General features: G+C 47.8%; 1 protein-coding gene across 2 annotated transcripts in view; it reads left to right on the top strand.

The window, feature by feature from the left end:
* LOC115089622 (phospholipase B1, membrane-associated-like) overlaps nt 1–10092 on the top strand; it is a 296793-nt gene extending 286701 nt beyond the window's left edge. For both annotated transcript variants that reach the window (XM_029597713.1, XM_029597714.1), the window contains exon 17: nt 9872–10092. In XM_029597713.1, the coding sequence (XP_029453573.1) occupies nt 9872–9991 (120 nt within the window). In that variant the 3' untranslated portion in view covers nt 9992–10092. The remainder of the gene's footprint in view (nt 1–9871) is intronic.
* Nucleotides 10093–16495: the final 6403 nt, after the last annotated feature.

Below are 16495 nucleotides of genomic sequence, written 5' to 3'. Positions count from 1 at the left end.
TGAGCAGGATCCACGTGGGGGAGGACATCTTCGACCGCCTGCTCGTGTGGTCGGACTGCAACCACCACCATAGCTGGGTCCGCACTCTGGCGGGTAGAGGTAGATGTACGGAGTAATTCCGGAAGCGTGGGCTCCATCGAGAGAGGAGGGAGCACTGTAGTGGTCTCATATGGGCCCGCGCCCATGGTACCACTTCCAGGGTGGATGCCATGAGACCGAGAACCTGCAAATAATCCCAAGCTATGGGCCGGCTGGCTCCCATCAAGGACCATAGACGAGTCTGGAGCTTTAACCTTCTCTTGGTGGTGAGGCTGACTGTGTCTGCCTGGGTGTCGAACCGGACTCCCAGGTATTCCAGTGATTGGGAAGGCTGTAGGCAACTCTTGCTTAGGTTGACTACCCATCCCAGGCTTTCCAGAAGGGAGATCACTCTGTTGGTTGCCCGATGGCTCTCCTCTCGTGATTTCGCCCTGATCAGCCAATCATCTAGGTAGGGATGGACAAGGATTCCTTCCCGTCTGAGCGCCGCTGCTACCACTACGATCTCCTTGGTGAAGGTCTGTGGCGCCGTGGCTAACCCGAAGGGCAAAGCCCAGAATTGGAAGTGTCGTCCCAGAACCTTGAAGCGTAGGTAGTGCTGATGATCCCGATGGATCGGGATGTGCAGGTAGGCTTCTGATAAGTCTAAGGCCGTGAGGAATTCCCCTGGCTGTACTGCGGTCTTGACTGAGCGCAGAGTTTCCATGCGAAACCTCGGGACCTTTAAGTATCGGTTGACTGACTTGAGGTCCAAGACGGGTCGGAAAGTGCCCTCTTTCTTGGGTACCATGAAATAAATGGAATAGTGCCCAGAATCCATTTCCCATGCAGGTACTGGGATTATGGCTTTCAAGGACATGAGCCTCGCCAGGGTAGCTTCCAATGACGCCTTCTTGTGGATTGGACACGGAGATTCCACAAACCTGTCCGGAGGGATGTGATGGAAATCCAGATAATACCCCTCTCGGATGATGGCGAGGACCCACTGGTCCGACGTAATCTCGACCCATCTGGGGTAGAAGAGGGTTAACCTGCCCCCTATGGCTTCGTCCCCCGGATGGATCGGCTGATTCTCATTGTGAGGTGCGGCCGGGACCTGAACCTGAGCCTGGTCCCCTCTTGTGCTGCTTGGTCTGAAAGGACTGGTTCCTGGCCTGAGGACGAGGTGCCTGGTAGCGACTCCTACAGGGAGTGAAGCGTTGGGAGCTTCTACCTCTGGAGGGCCTTGGAAAGGTGCGCTGGTTCCTCTTGGACCTGTCTTCCGGCAGTCGAGGTACTGGAGAGGCGCCCCATGTGCTGGCCAGTTTATCTAGGTCGCTGCCGAACAGAAGAGAGCCCTTGAAGGGCATTCTGGTGAGGCATGTCTTAGAAGGAGCATCAGCTGACCAGTTCCGTATCCAGAGCTGCCTCCTGGCTGCTACTGAGGATGAGACCCCCTTGGCTGTCGTACGGACTAGGTCGGAGGCGGCAACCGTGAGGAACGAGAGAGCTGACTCCATGTCCGCTGCCGGGACATTGTTCCTGACCTGTGACAAACAGGAACGTGTCACCACTGTGCAACAGGTTGCGATCCGCAGAGACAGAGCTGCCACCTCAAAGGTTTGTTTCAGGATGGCGTCCAGGCGTCGGTCATGAGCCTCCTTGAGGGCCGCCCCCCCCCCCTCCACTGGAATGGTAGTGCGCTTGACCACAATGCTAACTATGGCGTCCACCTTGGGGCACGCCAGCATATCCTTGATTGCCGGGTCCAGGGGGTACACGCCAGACAGGGCCCGACCCTCTTTGAATGAGGCCTCCGGCGCATTCCACTCCAAATCGATCAGCTGTTGTGCCGCTTGCAGGAAGGGGAAATGGCGGGCTGTCGGACGAAGACCCTCCAGCAGGGGGTTCTGATTGGATGCCTCCATGGTACTGGGGCCTGGAATAGCCAACTCCGTCAGGCACTGAGAAACCAGGTCGGAGAGATCTTCCTTGGGAAAGAACCGCCTCATAGTTCGATATGGCTCTATCCCCGAGGGAAGTTCCCCCTCCTCGGGGAGTCCGGACTCGTCCTCCGAGACATCAGGATCCTCATGAGCCGGACTGGCCGGAGGCGGGTGCCCGCGGTAAGGACGAGAGGGTCCGGGGGCAGGGGCAGCCGGGGCAGCAGGGCCTGGACGGGAAGCCGACTGCATCTGTACAAAGGCGTGGATCCCCTTAAATAAGTCCACCCAGGAAATGGAAGCGGTCTCTAGCCGTCGGGGTACCAGGTCCCCCGGGATTCCTGGCTGTTCGAGACGGCCCGCTAGATCCGGGGTGGCCCCTGGGGAACTGTCGGTAAACCTCGGTTGAGACTGGTCCTGGCTCGAGGCTCCCACGGCCTCCTCACATTGGGCACAAAGGGAGTCTGGCTCCTCGCTCTGTGTGGCTCTAAGCTGGCATGCTGAGCACAGGCCAAGAGCTTTCACGCCGGAATCAGGAGGTGCCGCCTCTGGAGACGCCGGGGCGTTTAAGTGTTCCATCGCTTTATACGATATGCTGCCAATAATATGCGCTCAATAGTATGCGTTCAGCAATATGAGCTCAATAATATGCTTTCAGCAATATGCGCTCAATAATATACAATATGCGCTCAATAATATGCGTTCAGCAATATGCGCTCAATAATATACAATATGCGCTCGATAATATGCGTTCAGCAATATGCGCTCAATAATATACAATATGCGCTCGATAATATGCATTCAGCAATATGCGCTCAATAATATACAATATGCGCTCAATAATATGCGTTCAGCAATATGCGCTCAATAATATACAATATGCTTAGCAATCTATATGCTGCATTGTGCGCCTATCAACAGGCGCCTATCCGTGTGCGCCTATCCGTGGGCGCTCAATACCTGAACAAGGCAGACAAAATGGCGACCTCCACGGCGTGCCGCATGCAGGCAACGCCGCCAATCCTTGTACCTTGGAGACCAAAAAGTAAGAGATGTACGCCTTACCTGATTTTCGGCGCTTCCCGGCTGTAACCCGGGCGGTCTCCGGCTGCGGTGGGAGAGGGGAAATACCTTCACCGCCGCACTCGAGGAAGTGCACCCGCTGCCTCTAAGCCGCCGAACTCGTCTCGCTCGGGGCTAAGTCCTCGCCGGGACCGAAGCGCCTCTCAGCCACGCCCGAGCCCTTCTCGCTCGGGTGCTAGATCCCTGCCGCGGTTCGGCCACCGGACCGAGGCGTAGACCTCCGAGGGATCGCGGAAATCACCTCTGGAAACTCAACTGGGGGAGGGACCCGAGGGTATCACCGCAGGAGTGCGGGGCTCGTCGTCTGGTATCTTCTTAGAAATTTAGAAAATTAGAAAGTAGAAAGTAGTATTGGAAAACACGCTCAGCGAGTGTGCAGGCGCTTTAAACTGCTTTAAAGACGGAAATTACTAAGTTGCTTCACTTCCTGTGGGGGTATATGTACCCGTGCTGACGTCAGATCCGTCTCCAACTGCTAGCACGAGCACACTATACCCACTTATTCTGAGTCCATCTGCTGCACGCTAGGAAATGCATAGTTTCTCAAGGTCCTGGACATGGAGCTGCTTACCTCTGAATGGCAACGTACCCCACCGGGCTGAGGAGGCCAGGGTGGCCGAACAGTGGCACAGCTAGAGGAGCCGTGTGGAGGACATCACCGAGGCAATCGCCGCTGACTGGAGGCGGAGAAGGGTCGAATGCGCAGCCTCTGGCCACGGGGGGTCTTGGGCGCAGAGGAATTTTGATGATGACCCCATGTGAGACGTGCCCACAGCAGGAAACTGCAGCAAAAAGTGGAACCCATCCCCGGCGCTAGGACATCGGAGTGCGCTTCAAAGGAGCCTCAAGCAGGCTGCTTGAAAACAGGGAAAACCCTCCTGAACGCGACCGCAAGAGCAGTCCACGTAGTGATTATGGGGTTTCCTTTTTTTTTTTTTAAACAAGAATGCTACCGGGAGGGTTAGCTCGGTCAGGGCACGGCCCGGCTGGGGAGCCTGCCAGAACCGCAGGCGGAACTGTTTGGTGTTTGCGTGGGAGGGAAGAAAGCGCTTGCCGAAACCAGGATCCCGCCAGGACCGGGGCCATCTCCGTGGACAAGAGGCGGCACCAGGAAGATTAGCTAACGCAACCGGGGGGGGGGCTACAGGATCCAGGAGTACCAGGATCTGTCGGGGGGCAGGGAGGGGACACCTTCGGGACCACCCGCGCCCCAAGGGACCCCAGGGGCTCCGCAGCCGGCCGAACTGTCAATGGCACGGAGTGGGGGAATCTTTGTAACTCATTTAATTAATTAAGTAATTATTTTTTTTTAAAATCGATTTGTCCCAGGGGGGGCAAGGGGGGAACCTTCCACCTCCTCCTGCATGCTCACTAAAAAAAATTTAAGCAGGAGGAGGGAAAAATCCAGAAAAAAACAAGCCCAAAAATCCCAGGAGGGGGAGGGGAAGGGAGAGGCGAGGGGAGTGACAAAAACCCTTCCTGGGGGGCTCAAATCGGGGGGGTAGCTGCAAAATAATCGGCCCCCCCCCCCCCCCCAGCCCCAGGGAGCTCCGAAAACGGAGCTGCTAAAAAATCCAAAATGGCCACCGTTCCTGGGCTTCCCGACCCAAGAACGGCCTGGCCAAGCTCTGGGGACGGGATCCCCGGGCTAAATTTGCCTTCCCTACCGAGGAGGGACCTTCCCCACCCGGCAGGGAGGCATAGAAGAGACCCCCACGGCAAAAAATCGATGGGGGCTGGCAGAAAAGAGGCAGGCTGCCTGCCCGCGGCAAAGATAGAGCGGCTCTGAGGAGAAAAAAAGTCTGCAGAGAAAAAAATGATTGACAGCCTGCAGGGCAGGAGAGAGCAGGAGGGAAACCTGCTGCCTCCTGCCTGTCTGGCTGCTGGTTCAAGGCCTGCTATGACCAGAAAAATTAAAAAATGCTGGGCAACTGCTGCAAATAAGTTAGAGGTAGGTGAGTACCTGCAACTTATTGAAGTTTGAAACTTTTCTTTTTCTTTTTTTTTTTTTTACTGAGTGCAGCAGCGGGTTAAAAAACCCTCTCGGCAGCCAGATGGGGGGGGGGGGGGAGACGAGACCCCGAGAGCCTCGGTCCCCACACCTGGAAGCGTACACGGACTCAGGCTATGCAGCGCAAAAGGGGCAAAGCCCCCCTGAGCCCAGCAAGAGCTGGGAGACGGAGCCGTCTCCCACACAGAAAAAAGAAAAATCAGTAAAAAAGTAAAACCGTCACTTTTTTTTTTTTTTTTTTTTTTACAAGAGAGAACTAATAGAAGTACTTGCTTGAGCCTACAAGAGAAGAAAAGGCTGACTAGCCTACCGCAGAGAACCGAAGGGGAGATGCTACACCTGCTGGAGACAGACGAATACTGAAGGGTTAGAGGATAGGCTCTGTCTTGATATAGGGCATCCTTCAAGTTTTAGTCTGTCTCCACCTGTTGGAAAGGAGGCTCAACCCACTGTCTGGACTGATCCGGGTACGTACAGGGAAACAGGATGCTGGGCTTGTTGGACCCTTGGTCTGACCCAGCATGGCAATTTCTTATGTTCTTATGTTCTTCTGTTCACTGCTCTAATTTGAGGGTTCTTATGTTCTTCTGTTCACTGCTCTAATTTGAGTGTAGCTTGGAGTCAATAAATACTCCTAAGCTGCGTGCACTCTTTGAGATAGAGATTAGAGTGCTCTCAGATTGAATGGTCAAAGGGTCCTCAATTAAATTCTTCAATTGGATGGCTCCCTCCCTGTACACATGCGCCTCGGACCATGTTTATTCAAATTTAAAAAGAAACTAAAAACACTACTATTCAAACAAGCCTATCCAGAATAGATCCCCCTCTACCCCATCCCTGCACCGCCTTATGGTGATCACAACCTCCTTATATTAAGGAACTAATTATTTTGTTAACTTATGCTTGTTCCTGTTATGTTAATCTTTCTTTCCACGCTGCTCCTTGTTATCCCCCTCCCAGTTCGCTTCCCCTGTTAACATGTATTTTCAAGCCTTTTTGTTCAAATGTAAACCGGTATGATGTCCCCACTAATACCGGTATATAAAAGTTTCTAAATAAATAAATAAATATGATTTCAGTTTTTGCAAGCTTATTATAGCTGCGCCATTGTTTGATGTTATTTATGCAAATGGAAAGTGAGATTGAAGTATCAGACCAAGATTTATCCAATGGAATAAAACTCTGGACATCATCAGCGATAGCTGGAGCATAAAGTAGACAGCACTTGACAAATTGGGGCTAATTGTATATTAAAAGGCAGAGCTGAAAGAGCCAATTCCTGAGGAACTCCAGAGCACATTGGGAACCAATCAGAAGCTTCTCTCTCAACAATTATCCTTTGCTATCAATTAGATAGATAGGAGTGAAACCATTGCCAGACAGTACCTGAAATAGCAATTTCTTTCAGTCTGTTCAGCATGCTACTCCCCTCTGCCTTAGCCAGCAGTGCTTGGATGTGACTGTGGCACTGGTGATTGTATAGGCTGTGGATGACCTTCCTACTAAATGTGGTCCTGGAGGGGACTTTATAATTTGGCACTAGCACCTGCAGCAAATACTTTAAACCCACATTCTTCACTAACTGCAGAGGCTGATCATCAAGAGCAATCATTTTCCCAATGATCCTCATTACAATTTTTGATGCTGCCTGCCTCCTACCCTGGAACAGTGTTATCGACCACCACCATTTGCTTCATGTTAAATTGTCACTTCTGACACTTGGAAGGGCACTGCTGGCTTGTCACCTACTGCTGGAAGGGGTCGAGGGCATGGGTTCAACTTGGGGAGCACTCTTCCCCTTTTCAACCACTTTCCCCTGACTGAAAGAAAGAGTCCCCTGGCTACTACTAGTACTTCCAATGCTAGTGGCTGCTGCATCTGCAGGTAATAGTGCATACCAGTGCTTGTCATTTCCCAGCTTGCTTACCTCTAATAATGTCTTTCGCACAGTGGACAAAACATGGGTCCCTCTGACTTTGAATTGTCTCCAGAGGAAGGATTTCTTCCACAATTCCTTCTGTACATCCTTGGGGGTGGATGCTGACATTGGAACTGAGGTAGAGGGTAGACCCTGAGGAACAATGCCAGAGGAATCAGTCATGCTCTCTACCTGTGCTACCTGCTGTTCATCACATCCTCTCCCCCATCAACTAGAACTAGATGCTAAGACACTACTGTATATTCTTCCCTCATTTTCTTCTTCTAGTAACCCTTCTGATTCAGATAAGCCAAGAAAAGACTCTTCATGTGAATCAGTGGATGAAAATATACCTTCACAGCATCCTCTCTAGTGAGGAAAGCATTGCTGTTCTACCCCTTCCACCTTGCTACTCTCTGTCTCTGATATAGTCTGCCACCTTTTTCCTCTTTTGCAAAACAGATGGAAGCGAAACAGGCTTATCTACGCATGCTCTTCATATGTCAATTTCTTCTGGGTAGAACACAATGAAGTTACTAGGTGATACATTTAAAACTAATAAGAGAAAATATTTTTATACTCAATGCATAATTGAGCTCTGGAATTTGTTGCCAGAGGATATGGTAAAAGCTTGCTGGGCAGACTGGATGGACCGTTTGGTCTTCTTCTGCCGTCATTTCTATGTTTCTAATCGTGTAGCTGTGTTTAAAAATGGTTTTGGCAAGTTTCTGGAGGAAAACTCCATAAACCATTATTAAGGTGGAGTTGTAGGTAGCCACTTCTTATCCCAGGGATAAGCAGCAAGGAATATATCTACCCATTGGGATTCTGCCAGGAACTTGTGACCTGGATTGGGCACTATTAGAAACAGGGTACTGGACTTGATAGACCATTGGTCTGACCCAGTATGGCAAGTTTTATGTTCTTATGAACTGCCTTTTGCCATTTTAGGCTTAAAGATGTCCCATTTCAACTTAGATACAGGTGTGCTTCTTTTGTTGTTGCTGCTAACCTTGCCAACATTTTCTTTACCTCCTCTGCCTTCCCCTACCCCTGACATGATGGATATTGTCACTAGGAGTTTGGATATTAAAATGATTTATTTTCTTATTGGTACCATAACTGACATGGGGGATGAAACGAATGGAACAAATATGATTCGATTAATTTGGGGCACCCGCTCCATTCATTCCAGCTATCCCAAAAGAAATTAATGGGGTCCCATTCATTTTGGGATGCCTATTTGTTTTAAACAAATGCACAACCCTAATGCTCATCTGTCCAAAATGGTGGAGTATAGCAGGGGAAGATGATAAACACAGCCCTGTATAAAGAGGGAGAGCTTGCATGTAGTCATGCTGTGGGGTTGGCAGTTGGAAGATATCCTTTGCAGTATGGAGATGAATCATTGGATAGACTGGATGAACCTTTCAATATTTTTCAGGTTTCATCTCTGTCTGATTGTCTTCCCACAGGGTTTCTTTGTGTGCTTGCTATCTTCTCTGGCCTGCAGTCCCCAGCATGTTTAATTGTGGTCATTTTCTTCCTTTGTTGTGCAATGACTATTAAATATGATGAAGGCATTAAGAGTGGCCCTCTTACTCCCAGCTCCCTCATGTAGGCTTTTAAAATGTTGGTATGACAGTTTCCTTTTGATTCTGAGGACTTTCCATTAAATAGGAACTAGCTCCTTCTAGATTAGGGCTCCAGAAGTCTTCATTCACAACTTCCTAGAGATTATCTTCCTATTTTATATCTACCCCCTCCCTCAACACAGTCCTGCCATCACAATTACAGTCTTTGGCCAGGTTCTACAAACTGCATCTCCCTCATGAACTTTGCAAACATGTTGCATACATTTGGCCACTAGATGTCGCTTTTGAGCGAAGTTCACAGGAGCTGAGAACACTGCCTTTGCAACATCCTCAGTATGAGCTAGTCTTGGAGGCAGAATCCTGGCCATGAAATTGAACCCAAGTTTCTTGCCTGGTTGAGCCACCAGGCCAGATCCAGTTATGCCAACTTCTTGTGTTAAAGTGAATTATGTTCAATCCCTGGTACCTTGCTTCTGTCTCACCCCCTTCCCTCCCTCCCAGTGCCTTCCCTCTCTCTCATCCCTTTTGTAGCTCTGGCTCTTTGTGGACAACTTTTGAAAACTAGTCAATATTCAGAAGGGTTTGTCTGACTAAGATCTAGACATAACCATCAAATCTAGGGATTAAATATATTCCCCCACTGATTGGATAGGTTTTAACAGTATAAGCCAAGGATATTTAGCAGGAAACTTGTCCCACTGAATATATGTGACAAGTTATCCAGCTAACTTTAGCCAGACTCACCGACTTACTGAATATGGATCACTAAGAGCTTAAGGGCCTGTTAATCAGTACCAAGAACCAGTTCAGTTTTGATTTAACCAGGTGTGGTCAGTGGCTTCTACTTAACTGGCTAAAAAGTTAACCTGCTAAGTGAAAGGCAGGATGGGACATTTCAGGGCAGAGCCACTGGTCCAATATTCAGCACTATCTGGCTGAGATAGCTAGATAAGCATAGGACTGCTACTTGCCTATCCTACAGTTAACAGGATAAACTTATCTGGATAACTATAAGATGGCCGAGCATATTCAGCAGCACAGCTGCACCACTGAATATCTCAGTCAAGACAGCTGGAAAAGTTTTTCTAACATGTACAGGTTGATAGTGGTTGAATATTGGCCCCTAAGCTTTTTGCGCTGTTTAAAAAATTAATTTCCAGTACATTTTTCCAGTGCTCAATGATCTTAAATACTCTCCTGCAGATTTCAGCTTCAGATTCTTTTTCAGTATTGATAATGAAGACATAGAACCCTGCTTAAATTAATTCTAAATACTAACATTTTAATAATTATTTTGTTACAGGATCATCCATACATTTACATTGAAAAACATAATCTGGATTGGAATTTGGCTTCTCCCATGCTACATGGATCGTACCTCATCATCTTGCTCATCCTCATCCTCGAATTAGAGTTTTTGTGATTCCTGGAAGTCAGGTTATTAATGCCATGCAAGTAGGATCCTGTGCAAAATTCAGCTGGAGAACGTGGGTGTGTTGGCACAAAAATAAACACTGAGAAAAGAGAAAAGAGAAAAATTTTTATTATGAGTAAGATATTTTAGGATAAGATAATTACATAGCTTGAGGTATAACCTTGGATTTGTAAGTTATATTTTTCTCTTCCCCAAAACATGCACATCAATGGGTTACTTTCTTAAGTAAGTATAACATTTTTAACTGATTAATACTATAACTATGCTAAAAAGACAGCATTTTTGTTAATTCATATGATTTCTTCTAAGTTGAACCCAGAAGGCAGAAGCGAAACTTAATGCTGACCTTTGACATACATTCACATTCAGGCTAATCTTAGGAATACTTTTAGTGTTCCAGCAGCCTTGGCTATTTCCACAAATCTGATCAGTTCAATCTTATTATTTTTCTGCTTCTTTCCTACCACCAACTGGTCTGTCTCCACAAACAACCCTCTCAGGTGTACGACTGCCAACGGGATCCACTGTTTTCAGGACAGTTCTGCATTTACTGCACTGGGAACGCAATGTGGATGTAAGAATTACAAGTGCCAGCATGCAGTGGGGCAAAACAGGCCTAGTCTAACCTGCCCTAAAACAATGGCATTAGTTTATTTATTTTATTTATATTCTGCCTTTCATGAATTTCAAAGCAGATTGCATTCAGGTACTGTAGATATTCCCTGTCCCCAGAGGGTTTGCAATCTAAGTGAAACCTCACTCCAAGGGTGGGGGCGGTTAAAGAGCCTTCTTCAATTTAAGTGAACTGCAGCAGAACAAAAGAGGGCAAGGCAGCTCTGTAACAGGAGTGGCCAGTCCAGGAAAACCGGAGTGAGATTGAAAAGGTTGCCAGACCCTTACTGTGAAGGTGCTTAAATGACCATTGAATAGATGAGTCAGAGACTCAGATAGGGGATTTGCATCTCACAGTTTCCTTGATTACTGCAGGGAACTTGCAATGAAATATCACTTTAAAACAAACATGGTCATTTATCAAGCAGCGCATTAGGGCTCTAATGCTTGTTATGTAATGTATATTGCGCACTATTTTGCATATATTGCAATAAAATATATTGTAATGTATATTGCGCACTATTTTGCATATCCTTTTATTTTGCTACCTTGTACATATGTTCCTTCTTTTCCTGATCCCAGTTATCAATACCCTGTTTTAATGTAACTGCCGCACTTCCCTAACCATACTCTTGTTACTGTGGTTTGAGTTCTCTATACTTTACATACATTGTTAAATGTAAACCGGTTTGATGTGATTCTTGTCATGAAAGTCGGTATAGGAAAATAATAAATAAATAAATAAATATCCCCACTCAGATATCCTCTCCTATTACAATGACCTTCTTTGCATGCGATTTGCATGAATAATGCAAATGCATGCAAAGAAGGTCATTACTAGGCAATTCAATGCAAATATTTTATTACGGACAACCTAGAAGATGGCCAGCCACAATAAAATAACACCTCCTCCCTGGTAAGCGTTAGATGTGTGGCGAGAGGCCCGTGACCCTAACGCGGGTCCTGAGGTTCCCGCTGCACATTTAAAGCGGCAGGGAAAAATAAGAAAAAATAAAACACGGTCAAACAGGGAGGTTGATCAGGGGTTATTGCTGACTCCCGTTTCAACTCAGGGCCGCCTCAAGCGGCGTCCCCAACTCCCCTATAATAAAAAAAAAAGTTTAAAGTATGTATGTAGCGATGGTAGCAGCAGCCCCCCTCCCCCTGCATAGTCAAAGCCTCCTCTCCCAGTTCCCCCGACAGTCACAGCACCCCCCCCCCAGTCCACCCAAAGGACAAGACCCCATCCCCAGCCCCCCTGACAGTTAAAGCCCTATTCCCCTGCCCCCTGAAGGACATGCCCCCTCCCCCATGCCTCCAACCCCCCCACCCCAACAGAGCAGTCACCACTACCCCCCACCACCCTGGCCCCTGACAGTCAAAGCCCCCCTTCCCCCTGGGCCCCCAAAGGACAAGTCCCCCTTCACTGTCTCTTCTGGCCCCCCAACAGTCATGGAATGTCAGGATCCATGATAGGTTCAGAATTCAAAAAGTCGAGCCGAGGGAACAGGACAGACCAACAGACAAGACAAGGCATGGAAAATGGACAAGACAGACAAGGATAAGGCACCATTTGCTATGATGGTATTAATAAGCAATAATAGCTTGTGATCTGTCTAATGTTTGGGTATTTGCCAGGTACTTTGGACTTGGATTGGCCACTGTTGAAAACAGGATACTGGGCTTGATGGACCCTTGGTCTGACTCAGTATGACATTTCTCATGTTCTTATGTATGAACAAATCAAGGACTGGGCACGAACAAGGCAAGGAAGCAAAACGCACTGGGACACAAGGCACACCAGGAGATCTGTTGCTGAGGTGCTGGCTGGTTGCAAGGGACATCCATATATTCGTATGAAGGATGTAATGTCATTAGCCAGCAGCACAGAAGGTCCCAGCTAGGGGACCTATAAAGAGCATCCAGAGTTACAGGAAGTTCTACCTTGGGTCCTTGGTACAGCATGCTGTCAGATGCTATGCCAGAGTCGCTTCAGATCAGACCTGAGGGGAGTAACAGCTGGGGAGAAGCTTTCTCAATATGCAGCCCATTTGGAACATGTCCTTCTGAAAGCTGTAAGGAAGGGGGCATTCACGGCATAGAACATGGACAGGGCTCAAACTGAACAGATAGTAAGGATGGCCTTATACTTAGATGTGACTGAGATCAAAATTGGGTTAGTAGAAAAGAGGAGGGACCCTCTTCCCTTTGTTACTGTAATGAGAGGGTTCAGGAAAGAGAATGAATGAGAGGCTATCAGGAGCTCTCTAAGTCACTCCAACAGAGAGGGACCCCACCTCAAATTGTAAGGGCGTATAGAACAAGAGGTTAAGACTCTCCAGCATCATAAAGAAACCTCTGCTATGGTTCAGAATCCACAGGCGCAAAAGGGTGAGGGAGGTCACATGGACCCACATCGACCCCAGAGAAGAAATACCAGGTTAGAATCCATGAGCTGGAGTCAAGCCTGGAGGCCCTTCAAACCAGACTTGACTCTCCAGTGAGAGTTACACCCCCATAGTAACTGAAGGGGGGAAGAGCTGCCCAGATAATCCAGAATCAATGTGCTCACATCAGGAAGAAACACTAAGAATTCTGGTGTGTGTCACAGATGTGGGAAGCCAAGGTACTATAAGAGAGAATGTAGATTCCCCCTGGCCACATGGGAAGGGGTGGAGATCTCCGAAAATCAGAGGAGCCATGGAGGATCCAGAGAAGGAGAGCACCTGGGAGCCCTATATGTTGATAGTGCTAGGTCACCCCAGAATTCATCCAATTGGGCAATTATGCTAGAGGGGCTAGTGGGACCCAAAACTATTGTCCCTATCTGAATTGCAGGTCTGGCCACCCAGGCCTTATTAGTGGGTCCCAAGTTTCTCTTGTATACTGGAGCTTCTATGATGCTAGGTTGTCACACATCCCACTCCAACTATTGAGGGATTGGAGCAGAGGGACATAAGTAACTATAGTTGTTCCTATGAAGACTACATAGTGGCGACAGAGGAGTTTCTCCAACACTTACAGGGGGAGCCCGAATGTTTCAGGCTTTGATACTGGTGAATCCAGATTCCCAGTATGGAACCCATACCTCAGTACTATTAGGTACCAATTCACAAGTTTGGCCATTTGGCACGATCATGACAGGAGGCCATTTGGGGGGGGGGGGGGGCAAAACTGGCATCTGTTCCTAGGTGTCATGTTGTTGCAAGTGTATTTTGTAGAGGAACAGTACAGAAATGAGGTTCTGGATTTAGTGAAGGAGATACAGCAAAGGAGTAAAAATCCTACTGAAATATTCCCAGGAGATGTCAAGAAGTTAAATAACCACTTGACAGTTGATGCCTCCTTTGCACACAGCACAGTGATTAATGAGGTCCCAGCAGAGGACTGATTGCCTGCAGGGTTGGTGCAGAATGGTGTACTAACTCTAGATGGGGGATGAACACAGAAGTATTTGTTAGGCTGAAGAATGAGTCTAACCACCCTGTCCAGTTACCCCCAAGGGTCACAGTGGCCATAGTGAACCAAGTGGAGGCTATGCAGAGAGCAAAACCTAAGAGGGGTATACCCAGACTATTGACACAAATGTTTTACAGTTTGGGGACTCGCCAATTCCTCCATTTGGGAAGGTAAGACAACAGCAAAAATTAGCACAACATGCTAGTGTGTTCTCATAGTCTGAGTAGGATGTGGGATGTCAAAAGGTATAGAACACCACATACATCTTACAGATGACACCCCATTCTGGGAAGGATCAAGGAGAATAGCACCAGGGTGATTTAGCTGATGTGAGAAGCATCTGGAGGAACTCAAGCAGGCAGGGATTATTGACTGAATCGCATAGTCCTTATGCCTCAAGCATTGTAGTTGTTAGGATAAAGGATGGGATGGTACGACTGTTGAATATCTTACCCTAAATTCCTGGACCATACCTGACCAGACCAGTAGACCTCATCGCAAGTTGAGGATGCCCTTGACTGTGACTGGAAGTCAATGATTCTCTGTCCTGGACCTACACAGTAGGTATTACCAAATATCCATGAATGAGGTTGATAAGGAGAAAACCACATTTATGTATCACATTTATATGGGTTTCACCAATTTAAGCAACTTCCCTAGGGGACCTAAGGGTCCTCAGGTACCTTTCAAAAGCTAATGGAGAAGACTGTAGGCGACATGAATCTATTAGAAGTGCTAGTGTACTTGGATGACTGATAGTCTTTGGAAGAACCCTAGAGGAGCATGAACAAAAACTACTTAAGGTACTTGATTGGTGGCACAGTGTTGTCTAAAATTAGCATTGGATAAATGCAAATTTTGTCAAGCTAAGTATGCTGAACATGTTGTTTCTAAGGAGGGACTGGCCATAGACTCTGATAAGATAGCCTCCCTCACACCTGGCCATGTCCAACCAACCTCAGAGAGTAATTTCCTTTCTTGGATTTAGTGATTATTACAGATGGATTGTGAAAGATTATTCAAAGATTGTAAATCCATTGTTGGGGCTGATGCATGGTTATCCACTCATGAACAAGAAGCAGAAGCATAGGGTGGCTGATAAGAGGGACTATTACAAGGTATCAGAGTCATCTGGCACAAGATAGACTCAAGAATGTGAGACTGCCTTTAGAAGGACCATACAGTGTCTGTTTAATGCACCAGTACTTGCTTTTCCTGATTCAGGCAAGCCCTAAAAACTGCAAATAGATGCTTGCCTGGAGGGCTTAGTGGCGGTCTTATATCAGCCACATCCAGCAGGAATAACATCTGTGGCCTATGCAGGCTGCAATTTGAGTAAAAATGAGAGAAACTACCCTATTCATAAACTGGACTTCTTAGCCCTTAAGTGGGCAGCTGTGGACAAATTCAGGGATTACCTATCTATCTATCTATATATATATATATGGGGTTGAATTTAAGGTAAAAACAGACAATAATTATTAGGAAGGGAATGGTTAATAAAACAGAAAATATCATAATACCTCTATATCGCTCCATGGTGAGACCGCACCTTGAATACTGTGTACAATTCTGGTCGCCACATCTCAAAAAAGATATAGTTGCGATGGAGAAGGTACAGAGAAGGGCAACCAAAATGATAAAGGGGATGGAACAGCTCCCCTATGAGGAAAGGCTGAAGAGGTTAGGGCTGTTCAGCTTGGAGAAGAGACAGCTGAGGGGGATATGATAGAGGTCTTTAAGATAATGAGCAGTCTTGAATGAGTAGATGTGACTCGGTTATTTACACTTTCGAATAATAGAAGGACTAGGGGGAATTCCATGAAGTTAGCAAGTAGCACATTTAAGACTAAGCTGAATAGTCCTAACCTCTTTAGCCTTTACTCAGAGGGGAGCTTGTTGTGGAGCGCTAGGAGAGCGGATCCCACTCCTGGGTGATGTGTGTCCTTGGGCCACGGCTCGACCCCAGAGGCTCTGAAGAGGTGCCGCGGGAGGCGTGGCATGCCCGAGCATGGGCTGGACGGGAGCAGGGCTGGAGTGACATGGAAGACAGGCCCTCCTCCGGACCTGCACGCTTCGGAAGACCCAACAACGCAATGTTGGTCTTGTGAACAGTCCTCCGACCGTTCCTAGCCCTTTCGGACGTGCCGCAGGGTACGGCACGAAGCGGCAGGCCGGATGGAGGCCAGGGCAGCGAAGACTGGAACATGGATTCAGACGAGACTCAGGAACGACGTAGACTCAGGCATAGACGTGGACTTCAGGAACGAGGTGCAGGATGCATAGACATGGACTCAGGCAAGACGTGGACTCAGGAACGAGGTGCAGGATGCATAGACGTGGACTCAGGCAAGACGTGGACTCAGAGACAAGGTACTGGACGTGCTGACGTAGACCCAGGCATAGACGTGGACTTCAGGA

This window comes from Rhinatrema bivittatum, chromosome 4 (assembly GCF_901001135.1).
Source record: "Rhinatrema bivittatum chromosome 4, aRhiBiv1.1, whole genome shotgun sequence".
Lineage (NCBI taxonomy): Eukaryota > Metazoa > Chordata > Amphibia > Gymnophiona > Rhinatrematidae > Rhinatrema > Rhinatrema bivittatum.
Note: the sequence above shows the minus strand (reverse complement) of the source record. Positions and strands in the feature narration are given on the sequence as shown.